A 13,605-nucleotide genomic window follows, 5' to 3' on the forward strand; every position below is an offset into this window, starting at 1 on the left:
TGGTGGGATCAGGCCTAAATGGGCAGTCAGACATCCCTCTCACAATCCAGGACTGCTGGCTCCCAAGTGCTCACCTGCCTATCTTCCTGATTGCCTCTAACCACTTCTGCCTGCCAGCCTGATCACCCCATAACCATTCCCCTGCCAGCCTGATTGATGCCTAAATGCTCCCCTGCCAGCTTGTTTGCCCCTAACAGCCCTCCCCTGCAGACCTGGTTACCCCTAACTGCCCTCTCCTGCAGGCCTGGTATCCCACCCCAACTGCTCTCCCCTGCAGCCCTGGGTCCCTCCCAACTGCCGTTCTCTGCAAGCTTGGTCACCCTCAACTTCCCTCCTCTGCCAGCTTGGTCACCCCTAACTGTCCTCCCCTGCAGGCTTGATTGCCCCCAACTGCCCTCTTTTGCAGGTCTGGTCCCTCTCAACTGCCCTCCCCTGCTGGCCATCTTGTTGTGGCCAACCTGTGTCCACATGGGGGCAGCCATCTTTGACCACATGGGGTCAGCTATCTTGCATCTTGTGTGTTGGAGTGATGGTCAATCTGCATATTACTCTTTTATTAGATAGGATAGAGGCCTGGTGCATGGGTGGGGGGCAGCTGGTTTGCCCTGAAGGCTGTCCCGGATCAGGGTGGGGGATCCCTTGGGGCGTGGGGCGGCCTGGGCAAGGGGCCTGTGGTGGTTTGCAGGCAGGCCATGCTCCCCAGCAATCCAAGCAGAGGCCCTGGTATCTGGGGTTTATCTTCTACAATTGAAACTTTGTAGCCTGGAGCAGAGCCAAGCCTTCTGCTTGCTCCTGGTGGCAGCCATTTGTGTTTGGATTTATATATCTTCTATAATTGAAACTTTGTAGCCTTGAGTGGAAGCCTAGGCATCAAGGACAGGCAGAAAGCTTGGCTTCCTCCATTGCTGGGAAATCCCAAGCCTCCCTCTTGTGCTCTGTGGCATCTTGGTTGGGTTTATTTGCATATTCGCTCCTGATTGGCTTATGGGCATAGCTTGTGGTGGAGTGATGGTTAATTTGTATATTACTCTTTTATTAGATAGGATTACTGACTGTATTTGCTATGCTGTACTTTACAGTATAACTACCAGTTGGTATTTGTTAATCCCATTACTTTTTCACCCAGTCCTCTAACCCCACTCCCATCTGGCAACCCTCAATTTGTTCTCTATAACTGTTAGTCAATTACTGTTTATTTTTTTCTTGAAATTCCACATATAAGTGAAATGATATGGTATCTGTCTTTCTCTGACTTATTTTACTTCGCATAATATCCTCTAGGTCCATCCATGTCACATATAGTAAGAATTCATTCTTTTTTTATAGCCGAGTAATATTCCATTGCATAACATACCATTTTTTTTATCCACTTGTGTATTGATGGCACTTTCATTGCTTCAATATCTTGCCTATTGTAAATAATGCAATGAACGTAAGGCTATATATATCTTTTCAAATTAGTGTTTTGCATTTCTTTGGATATCTACCCAGAAGTGGATTTTCTGAGTTGTAAGGGGTCCTATTTTTAATTTTTTAATTTTTATTGATTATGGTATCACATAATTGTCCTCATCCCCCCATTCCCATCCCAAACCCCTCCCCACATATGTCCCCACTCCCCTGTTGTCCATGGCCACTGGCTAGGCTCATATGCATGCACACAACTATTTTTAATTTTTTGAGGAACTTCCACACTTTTCCATAGCAGCTGCACCAACTTGCAAACTGTGGGGCTTGTTTTAATACTACCAAGCAGCCAGAAAAGTTTTACCTGTTTGCTCACACCCAACTTACCTTTTAAAAAGGCCATCTAGGACATGTATGAAGGGACACAAAGCCATTTTCCTCAAAGTGAATTAAGAGCTTATCCTTAGAATAATCAGTCCAGTAAACGAATATATAACTAATATCCTCACTTGTTTTAAATAGGGGAGAAAGATGCAGAAAGTTTAAGGAGCAGGAAGCTACTTGGACAATAGGGTAAATGTGAGGAAGATGCTGGAAACAAACTGGCCAACCATTTGGCTGTGAAATGGGGGGAAAGCGTGGTTATGGAGCACCGCTCTTTGTGTAACATGCCAACTGTTTCTTTAAAAAAGTGAACTCACCACCTTAAAGGAACTGCAGTCCCAGAGAATTCATTAAAGGACACCAGAGCAGATCATAAAACTGGATAAACTTCCTAATATTGTTTTTTCTGGTTTCTAAAGAGCCAATTTTGATTGAAGGTTTCAAATACTTAAGAGTTCAGTAATTATTTTCACCTTTTGACTATATTCCTCTATAAAAATATATTTATGCCAGTTTGTGGGTATACTTATCGTAATACTGAGCCAGAATTAATAAGTGAGGGTATATTTATTGTAAAGCCCTTACATAATTCAAACTTAAACAAATGGTTTTTCTTAAGAAACAGGAAATTTTATCAATTTACAACTTAACAGAAAAGTAGCAAGCACACTGAAGTTATACAGTATTTCAAAGGTCTGCAATTAATTGGCAAATTCCTGTGTGGCCCCACTCCCATTTTGAAAACATTCTTTTTTTTTAAATATATTTTATTGATTTTGTACAGAAAGGAAGGGAGAGAGATAGAGAGTTAGAAACATCGATGAAAGAGAATCATCGATCAGCTGCCTCTTGCACACCCCCTACTGGGGATATGCCCGCAACCAAGATACATGCCCTTTTACCGGAATCGAACCAGGGACCTTTCAGTCCCCAAGCCGACGCTCTATCCATTGAGCCAAACCAGTCCCGGCATGAAAACATTCTTGAATCATCTCTAGTGCAAAGCCCTACTTCATCTTTTAAGGACAGTTGACAGGTTTAGAAAATTCTTTAAAAAGTCTTACTAGTATATTAATGGTATGCTTTTAGTGCTAGTCACCTGAGTCTGCTACTTTCACGGAATTTCTTCACTTATTAGTATTCTTAGGGATAATTAAAAATCTTGAATGCTTTTTTAACATAACTGTTAGAATCTTGCTTTTAAAATTCAAGTTCCATGTACAGATGTCCTCATTCGTCTTTGCTATGGAACCAAAGTCTGTGGTGCACAGCTAACACATACTTGGCACAGAAGTTTGCGTGTTATCCCAGTGCAACTCTGTAAATCTGTACTGTTATTCTGAACAATTTTCCTAAGAAACCAGTAAAAGTTGGCCTTAGCCAGTTGTAGCCCCTAGAAAGAGATAATGCAATGATCCGAGTTCTCCGTATGGAATTGAGTAAGGCTCTGCCGTTCACATACCAGTGCAGTTTCTCAAGCTATCTGTAGTCAAGGGCTGGGTTTTTATTTTCAGACGATCATATAGTGTCTACGATATGAAAAAAAAAAAAGAAAAAAAAAAAAAGAAAAAAAAGTGAATTCCTAGACAAATGAATTATAAAATGACACAAAACACAAGCCCTATTTTTAAAAAATTAGATTCAATAGATTCAATAGAATAAAAATGACTCCAACAAGTTGCTTTCAAAGTTTCCAAATGCTTCCTATCAATATCTGTACTTCTCTCCTAAGGGCCAGTAACATGTGGCATTAGTAACACGATGCAGGCACTGGTCGGAAGACACACCAGCGTGGACAAAGCTTGCTTGAGAGTGCTTCCCGTTCAGTCAGTAGAACTAGGTTCAAATGTGGCTCAATGCTCACTGGGTAGCAATGGAAAGGTCACTTAAGCTTTCTAAGGCCTATTTACTCTTGTGGACCAAGTAAATAATATCCATGCTTAGGCTTTTTATGAGAACTCAGTGATCATGTACTAACCCCTCAGGAAGCACTCAAATGTTAATAGAAACAGAATAGGATTGGTACATTAAATACTAAAAACGGGTGTTTTTTTTTTCTCTCTGATTCTTGCTTTGTCATCTAACTGGTGTTTTTTCCATGAATAGAGACGTGTTCAGCTCATCATCAGACACTTAAAGGACCCTATAACCTTGTTTAATGGCCCTAATTAGAAGTACAGCTACTTGGAGACCTCTGCCAAAACCTGTCCTCTTTTCTTTCTTTTTTAAGATATTTTATTGATTTTTTACAGAGAGGAAGGGAGAGGGATAGAGAGCTAGGAACATCGATGAGAGAGAAACATCAATCAGCTGCCTCCTGCACGCCCCCCCCCCCCCGGGGGGGATGTGCCTGCAACCAAGGTACATGCCCTTGACTGGAATCGAACCTGGGACCTTTCAGTCCGTAGGCTGACACTCTATCCACTGAGCCAAACCGGGTTCAGCCAAAAACCTGTCTTCTTGATGAGTTTACCCCTTCCTCTGAGCTGGTGGCTTCCGTGGGCAGAGGGAGGGCTACATGTGGCAGTGAAGGAGGCGGGGCACCTATCACCCAGACACATCTGCAATCAGTAACGCCCATTCGTTTCAATGGACAAGATCAAGGGTGGCAGTTCATTCTTTGATTAATTTTTATAGCTACCATTTATTGTGACCTTACTATGCCAAACATACATGGGTTCAATCTTTACAACAGTCCTGACAGAGGAATCATTTTAGAGCTAAGGAAACTAAGGTTCAAAGGTAGTAAGTTGCTTATATCACACAATGCCAGTGACTAGCTAGTTCTAAAATACTAGCCAAACACTTGTGCTTTTTTTCATCTGGAACCACAGCCACTCTACATATGGTGTCCAAATTAGTCTTCAGATTTAAGTGGATAGAACAAAATCAAACTAACAGAGCAGTTCCAAAAGCTGCAAGAGCCGTGAAGTCAGTCTATACCGAAGGATACTTAAGTGGAAAAGGGTAACTACCATCCCAGAAGAAAATAGCTCCTACCATGAAAGTGTCACTGGGGCTAATTTTAAAATCTTGGTACATACACTGTATTCATGATTTTAAAATGTAGGGTCTAAAGAGCCTATGTAGCTGATATAAACTGTAATTCTCTATATTGATAAAGGGTTCATAGATTGAAGTCAAGATCATGTAATGTGCTCACTTTGGCCAACACTATTAGAGTTTCAGCTTCTTTCAAAAAAAAATTCCTGAGATGCTATTATGCAGCAATTCTGCCCCTGTGCATTTTACCTTTCTGCCCCAAGGAAGAAAGGCCTAAAAAAATACACAAATGGAAAACAACTCCATGAAAAAACTGATATGCTACTGATGGAAGGAATCAGTAGAATAAAGATTTTATAAACCAGAGATTGTGTTGGTTCTGTTAGGTAAAGGGATTTCTTCATATGTTATCTGAATAAAAGGAAACTTCATAGGTAAAAACCAATATTCAAAATTATAAAACAAATAGAACTGTCTGTGTATAATCACTGCATCAAAAATTTTCAAGAGACTCAAGAGAAATTCTTTAGTTGACAAATGTGGTTTGAAGGGGTAATAAAACTTCTTTATGGCTAAAGCAAGAGTCTCATTTCCAGTTGGCCCAAAAACAGATGTTTCATTTCCCAAAAACGTAGGTTCTCCACTGTAAAGAAATATTCTTGTGTAGTTGGTTTGTATCTTCTTGAACTCTGCTCCAAGTTCAGCCAACTTCTTATATGTCCTTAGCACGAATTTGGAACAGTCGTAGGATTCAAACCATGTCTCCGCCCCTTTTTCTGGGCTGGCTTGGACAGTCCATGTCTCATAATAAATCCCTGTTTCATTGTCCTGTTTGACCCACTGTGCCATTTTGTTAAACATGTTTCCTAGTGGGGAAAAAAAAAATCACTATGTGAATATCAAAATTAATCATGGTAGTGTGAAGCCAAATGTTCTAACCAGATTCAGGCTATAGATGTACATACATAAACAAGAGTTTTTTGAATTTCCAAACCTGTATCTCACAATAGGAATCCAAGCTCAGCCAGTTTTTATTCCATGTTCAAGGGACTAGATATTTCTTAATTGTAAACATTAGATGTGATTGGCTGTAGAAAGATGAGTTTTACATATACTGATTTTATAGTCATTTAAGCTATAATCAAAAGCAAAACTATACACATACAGAAGTTGTCTTTCTTTACCCCTCTCAACAAACCTTGTATTCAGAGGCAAAAGAGAAAAAGAAAGCAGGGGGACATTGTGGAAGAGGAAAGAGTGGAAGGGGTAAAGAGTCCAAGGAGAGCTGAGGAGGGTGAGATGCGGAGCTCCGTCACAAACAGGGCATGCGAGCCGTCTGAACGGCTCCTGAGGAACAGCTAGAGAAGGCTGGCCTTCCAGCGTGAGAGAGGATGCACTTAGAGCCCACCCGCCTAGAACATTTGGTATTTCCCTGTCTTCCTGCACTTGCAGCTGTTGAGATTCTGCTTAGAACCTCCCTACCCACCACACAAATTCTCCCAAAAAATCAACTAAAACTGGAAATGTTTTTGGCCAAGAGTAGACTATATGGACTCCTGGATGGCTAACAGTCTCTCCTACCACCTTGTACCAGAGCACAAAAGCCTCTTCACGGTAACAAAACACTGCACTCTGCATGTTTATAAGCATCTGGGCTCCAACATTTCACTCTGTCACTATGGATGCTTCTTAGATTACTCCAACTTGAGTCTGTAAAATAGTACTTCATGCTATAAAATAGAATGTCTGTTTTATCAATTTTATAGAGTTAAAACTGTGGAGTAATATAAAACCTGTCTTCTTAAAACTGGAGATACTGTTCTTAGTGTTCTTCAACTTTGAAAAGCTGGTGCTGTAATTAGGAGATAAGCATGTTTTGAAACACTGTTTTGTAACATGAGAAAAGGCCAATGGATAGGATTAATCACAAAACAGATGGATAACTTAAAAGACTTAAGTAGTGGCAAATTACAAAATATTTTCCAGGAAATAGTGATCTCTTGTTCACATGATCATATATTTATGTCAGGAGGAAGAATTTTCAGATGAGGTGGGAGGAAATGAGAAAGGAGAGATGTGAACTGACCTATAATGAAAGAAAGAGTAGCTATGTATTAGACCGAACAGTGTTAAAAAAGAAATGGACCTTTATATTATTTGGGATGGTTTGTAGCAATTAGAAAGTGGAAAACAGCATAGTATATAGTTGAAAGCAAGATTAGAAAACAGCACGGCATATAGTTAAAATATCCCCAGATGACATGTAAGAGACACCAATTCTATTCCTGGTTCTACATTAAGCTCTGTGACCTTAAAAGACAGGTAAGTCATGCCACCTGGCTGAACCTTAATTCCTTATTTGCAAAAAGAGTAGCTTACCTCCCCACTGAACAATCCGAATGCTCTGTAAAGAGCTGTACAAGCGGAAAGCATGATAATTTCAAGTCCTGTAGCTCATTGAATAATTCTTATAACAAACAGTGGTTTTGTTATTTCCACTTTTGTGGAGAACAACAATTTATAATGTGGAGTTCTATAACTGATAAGGGCAAGCTCCCTGCCTCTGAAAGCCTCCTCCTCATTCTACACTCGAAGCAATGAATCAACAAGATAAAATGTGACCAGTTTCCTATACAAGTTCTGCCTAACTCCTTTCTTTATCACTAACTAAAAGCAACACACATGCAGCAAAATTCCAACTGTTTCAGCAACTTTCAAATACATGTGAGAACAGAAAATCTCAGAGAGAAAATATTTAAATTGCTCAAGAGGCCTCAAATATGTGAGATCATATGTTTTAGGAGGCCATGTACAAAGTAGTTAAGAAAAGAGTTAATAAGGCTTGACTGCCAAGTTTGCAGTCCCATGTCTTTAGTTGTGGGACTTTTATCTCATTGTGACTCGATTTCCCTATCTGTAAAGTGGGGAAAATAATAGCAACCCTCTCAGGGGGATTCTGAGATTATAAATGCTGCGGTATATGTAAAGTGCTCAGAACATGAGTGGTGGTTATTATTATTTTAATGTATCATCACTAAAAGCCTCTTCCCAGATACAGTTAACAGGTCCTTTAATGAATTATTTTTTTATGTATTTCCCTCTATTATTTAAGAAGTCCAATTAAATTGTGCAAAGTGTTTTATCACGTCATTTATTTTTACCATGGGAATAAAGGAGATAAGCTACTCATCACTTAAGAGTTGATGTTTTGCATGAGTAATAGTTTGGGTCAAAGGTTAGTGGTTCCAAAAGTACATTTTATAAATTGACCTCTATAAAGTAAGACATTACTGAAATGCCTCAATGAAAAAAACTTCTATCAGGTAGATATTGATGCAATCATTGAATAATGCCGCCTATTTTTTTTTTTTTAACTTACCTGATATGGTTGCTACTTGAACTAACGTCCCATTTTCCTTCCAGTGACCATCATCGATCCCTTCAAAAAAGCAGGCAGCTCCTTGGTTACACCAGAACGGGGCATTCATTTCAGGTCGGAGATGGGGAAATGTGCAGTTTCCAAGTTGGAAAAGTTCATACCATTCCATTGTGTAGTTCTTGCCAGTTAAAGTGCTCTTGAATCCAATGGCATCGTGCATAATTTTCTGTGTAAAGATCACAAACAAGCATAAAGGTATTTGTGAGGCACCCACTGGTCCAGGAACCGGAGGGAGCAAATGTGAAAGATACACCACAAATGCAAGTCAAGCAGAACAATTGTTCCTTCTTCCATGTTGCTCCTCCTTACAGCTTAGAACGAGTGTGAGAAGCCCCCATGCGCAGCCTCGGGAAGGCACTCTGTACCTCACAGGGGATGAGACACTCAAATGGTGAACTAACCCAGGAAAAGTACATTCAACAGGACCTGAAAATGAAGCGTTTCTGACTGCTCTGCCCCTTCCTCTGGGCCTCCTCCCTTCCTGCTTTCCCAGGGGCTCGCTACAGGATTTGGTTTGGATTCAGAATATTAAAAGGCATGAGAGCAACTGGATTTGTTATTGTCAGGATCACAAAACCTGATTTCTCTGAAATCAATAAAAAGTATATTTTATTGATTTCAGAGAGGAAGGGAGAGGGAGAGAAAGATAGAAACATCAATGATGGGAGAATTATTGACTGGCTGCCTCCTGCACGCCCCCTACTGGGGATCAAGCTTGCAACCCAGGCATGTGCCCTGACTGGGCATCGAACCCTGACCTCCCGGTTCATAGGACGATGCCCAACCACTCAGCCACGCTGGCCAGGCTTGACTACTCATTTTAAATATACTCAGAGCAAAAACAATAAACGTAATCTAAAATATTTCCTCAAGTCCACTTAATTAAGACATCATTTAATTAACTAAATTTATAAGATCGAGATACATCCTTACCAAGTGTCCCAGGAGGTCTCCATATTTAAATTCCCATACTGGGGCTTGTAACCGAAAGACTTCAATGACATCATCGCCCTTCATAACTGGGACAGGGGAGCCCGTTGGACAGAAGGTGTATTTAGCTTGACAGTAAGGATCTGGTGCCGGCCGGAAGGAAAAGCGTCTAATAAAGAAAAAGAAAGCATCAACTTAGGATGCTGCTTCTTGCACATTTCAAAATCCAAATTTTAACTTCACTGTCAATAACAGTTTTAGAGAAAACATTTAAAGCTGAGCCCATAGCATATAAATATACATTGTATTTATCCTGTGAACAAACTCCAATGACATCTGTTACAGCAAAAGGTCTATTAAAGACACTGATAACAGCATGCTTCCCTGTTTCCTGCTCCCATGGGGAGAATTGTGAAGATGGGGACCATATCTTAAAGTGTTTATAGCTCTAGGTCTTATCTAGTAGACATATATTTACTGAATAAAGGAATAGTTTTCACATGAAGCTTAATTTCCCAAACAATCCATATGCTAAGTGCTAAGACTATTCAGAGATAATTATGATTAAACAGAATACGTTTACTATTTTCTTAAGAATTTAATATTCAGGACCAAGCATAGGACATTATACTAGGAAGGAGGGAAATAAAAATGATAACATCGTTCCCTTCCTCGAGGCGCTTTGGGTCGGGGCTTGGAAGACATTACACAATGAAGCGCAGGGTGGCAGGTGCTGGACCAAGTCCTATGGACACGAAGGGGAAGAAATCGTTCTCACCTGGTTGGGAGAGGTGGGCGTGAGGAGGTCACAGAGAGAGATGAAGATCTGGCCTAGGTTTTTAAGATACTTTCCAATATTAGGGCAGAAAGGGAGAGAAAACACTAAGTGTTATAAGATAAGCACAACACACTGGAAGAGTCTCTCTCTGGTGGGTAATTAAGACCCGCCTTTATGCTTCCAGGCAGGAGTGGAGAGAGGGGAGGGAGGCAGCCGAACCCCCTGAGTCCTACCACCCGGAGGGTGAGCCGAGGAGTCAGCATAAAGGATTTTAAGTAGCAGATCTGATATGACTGATTTTGCTATAAAAAGATAAACCTTATTTTGATACTATAATCAATAAAATTTTTTTTAAAAGATAAACCTTATTTTATAAATAAGAAGGTAGAGAGGCCAAATTAAGGCTGAGAGGTAAGTTTTAGGAGGTTACTTCAATAATGCCACAAGAAAAGAAAGTGGCCTGAGGAGGCCATGGCGATAGGATGGCTCAATATTTACTAGTCACCACCCATATTAGACACGGGGAGAAAAGGTGAAAGAGAAAGAAGCTACTTATACCTGTGCTCTAAGAATCCTAGATCCCTGAGGTTCCAGCGAGAGCTACTGTTTTACAATCCTAGCACATCAACAAAAATTCTTATTTTAATTGAAATCTAGATGTTAGCCAAAAACAGTAACAACCCTCAGGAACATTTATCAGATTCAGGTATACTTACCTGTTTGATAGGTGCTTACCTGGTTTAAACAAATGTTTAATTATGTATGTTTCACCTGCTCACTGCCAAATCTATTTTACGTCTAAGGTAATTTAAGTTCACACTTAATAACTTTTCTTACATACAGGTGAGGTTATTAGGTAGCAACATATACTTTTTAAAATTTTATTTTTATTGATTTCAGAGAAGAAGGGAGGAGAGATAGAAACATCAATGAGGATAATCATTGATTGGCTGCCTCCTGCATGCCCCCTACTGGGGATCGAGCCTGCAACCCAGGCATGTGTCCTTGACTGGGAATCGAACCCGGGACCCTTCGGTCTGCAGGAGGACACTCTATCCACTGAGCCAAACCAGCTAGGGCAGGTAGTGACATATACTTAATATCTGAAACTGTTAAACAAACCTAAGAAGTCACACTCAATACCCTGCCCTTAAATCAAGTAGTTTTGCATTTACACTTTCCTCCTTGTTTTACTGAATATTTTATTTTTACTTCTTATGAACATTTTAACATTTCCCAGAACACCAGCACCAACTCCAAACTTCTCTTTGCACATATATCAAGCAAAACAAGAACTGGCGAAAATCACTCAGTGAGAAAAATACACTAATATCCAGGTTTGACGACAGCTGGCATTTACTAGAGTTAATCCTCCCAACATAACTAAGGTAATGCAACTACTATCCCCACTTTCTGACGGAGGACACGTGGGCAGAGATACTGAACAGCTTTCCCAAGATCACACAGCTGGTCACAATGGTGTCGGATTTGATCAGCGGCAGCTGGAAACTCACTCCCAACCACTAGGTCAGTGTTTCCCAACCTTCTCTCATGATGAGAATCACCTGGTGGAGTTGTTAAAACACAGATTCCTGAATCCCAACTAAGAAGTGCTAAACTAGAATTTTTGAGAACATATAGGTAAAATTGCATACCTAACTAGTGCTCTGTATATAAAATCTGTCTTAGAGCACTAGTTAAGTATACAATTTTACCTATATGTTCCCAAAAATTCTAGTTTAGCACTTCTTAGTTGGGATTCAGGAATCTGTGTTTTAACAACTCCACCAGGTGATTCTCATCATGAGAGAAGGTTGGGAAACACTGCACTAAGTTATCCTGCCACCCAACTCACTATTTTGTCATCTAAAATACGATAGCTGTTTTATATGTATATATAAAACTGTGTTTATATATATATATACATATATATATATAATAGCTGGATAGATATAGATCTATATAGATATATAGATATAGCTATATAGATATAAATTTATATAGTATGATTTTTTTTATTTTTATTTTTTTTCCTTAGCTCCTAGAGGCTTCTCTTCTGTCCTTGTACATTTGTCCATACATTTTAGAACCAGCAAAGGTGAGTTGAATTCTTTTTGCACTTAGAATCTCTCTAATTTCCCCTTCTGCTACATTTCTCACTGACTTTTTCCCTTCTGTTTTTTTTGTTTTGTTTTTAAGTTTTTATACACTTTTTCTTTTTTTTATATATAGTATGATTTTTTAAATTGATTTCAGAGAGGAAGGGAGAGGGAGAGAGACCGAAACATCAATGATGAGAGAGATGGGGGAGATAAGAGATCAATCGAAGGACTTGTATGCATGCATATAAGCATAACCAATGGACAAAAAACTATGGGGAGGGAGGGCATATGGGAGTGGGGGGGGTGGGGATTGGTAAGGTATGTACACATATAATACCTTAATAAAAAAAATGAGGGGGGAAAATAATAAAATAAAATAAAAAAATGAGAGAGAATCCTTGCCTGGCTGCCTCCTGCACCCCCACACTGGGATGAGACCAGGCCTGCGCCCTGACCTGAGTGGAACCCTGATGCCCATGCTCAGCCACGGAGCCTCACCGGCTGGGCTAGTTTTTACGCGTTTTTCGAAGCTGCTGGCCTTTCCCGCGCCCCACGTGACACCATGTTTTCTTTCTCTGTTTCGCCACATGACAGCATCAGGCCAAGGAAATACTAGGTCAATGGCTGGATTCCGCCTCACTGCCTGGCGACCAGCAGACCAGCGTCCCACCTGCGGCTCTGGACGGGGCAGAGGCCGCGCCCGCCGCCGGTGTGCCCGGGCCAGCAGCGGGGACCGCCGACACCGACACCAGTGCTGACAGCGGGCAGCCCCGCCGGACCAAGGCGAGCTGAACTCTGCCAAAGGCTACGCACTCACAACTAATGGAGATATAACGTAATAAAGTGAAACTAAGTGTCTTCCCCCTGTGCAGAGAGTCTGAAAGGGACGCGACAAAACAGCTTCACTTCCCTTTTCTTCCCTAACTCAGGCCAGCCCTGGGTCTGCGCGCTCCCCACTGACTCAGTGTCCCCACGGGACAGGCCTCAGGGCGGCACGCAACAGGCGGGGCCCCTCCTGGCGCCCCACTTCCTCCCGCACGGCGCCCGGGGCGCCCGGTCCCGCCGCCCGGGGTCCCGCCGCCGCCCCGCGCGCGCCCGCCGCCGCCCCGCGCTCACCTGTAGGGCACGGGCCACTGGCGCCGGGAGGACGCGCCCGCGGCCGCCGCCTGCCCGAGCAGCGCCAGGGCCCAGAACCAGGGCGCGCGCCCCAGGGAGGCGCCCGCGCGCCGCTGCCGCCGGGGCCGCAGGCTGGCGTCCCCGGTCCGCGCCATGTGGCGGCTCCCGGCTCCCCGCGCCTCCGGAGCGAGCGCGGCGACTGGGGCGGGCCGCGAGCTGGGCATGCGCGGAGCCGCCCCGCGGGGACTGGTGACTTAGCCGCCGGCCTGCGCGGTCTGCCCTCTGCCCTCTGCCCTCTGCCCTCTCTGCCCTCTGCCCTGGCCCGGTTCACCCGCGCAGGGAGCCTTCCTGAGCCTGGGGGCGGGTCTCCCCCGGCCCAGTCCCCCTTACACCCCAGTGCCCTGACGCTCCATCACGTCTTGGGCTCTTTTCTTTCTAAACACACT

The 13,605-nt window shown here is 42.4% G+C and overlaps 1 protein-coding gene across 1 annotated transcript; it reads right to left on the reverse strand.

Annotated features, from left to right (window-relative positions):
- Positions 1-2,339: 2,339 nt before the first annotated feature.
- CLN5 (CLN5 intracellular trafficking protein) lies at positions 2,340-13,380 on the reverse strand. The gene is made up of 4 exons (XM_084877127.1): positions 13,160-13,380; positions 9,167-9,332; positions 8,174-8,399; positions 2,340-5,660 (listed from the first exon to the last, which is right to left on the reverse strand). Exons 1-4 carry the CDS (start codon positions 13,312-13,314, stop codon positions 5,149-5,151), a joined length of 1,059 nt encoding a protein of 352 aa, XP_084733253.1. The 5' UTR covers positions 13,315-13,380; the 3' UTR covers positions 2,340-5,148.
- Positions 13,381-13,605: the final 225 nt, after the last annotated feature.

Source organism: Pipistrellus hanaki (assembly GCF_964339955.1).
Source record: "Pipistrellus hanaki genome assembly, chromosome: 3".
Classification (NCBI taxonomy): Eukaryota; Metazoa; Chordata; class Mammalia; order Chiroptera; family Vespertilionidae; genus Pipistrellus; species Pipistrellus hanaki.

Excerpts from the sequence above, each read along its gene's own strand:
- CLN5 (XM_084877127.1), bottom strand. The coding sequence starts at position 13,314 with ATGGCGCGGACCGGGGACGCCAGCCTGCGGCCCCGGCGGCAGCGGCGC. Across the intron at positions 9,333-13,159 it reads CAGTGGCCCGTGCCCTACAG|ACGCTTTTCCTTCCGGCCGG; the intron begins GTGAGCGCGGGG and ends TTTCTTTATTAG. Across the intron at positions 8,400-9,166 it reads GAGACCTCCTGGGACACTTG|AAAATTATGCACGATGCCAT; the intron begins GTAAGGATGTAT and ends ATCTTTACACAG.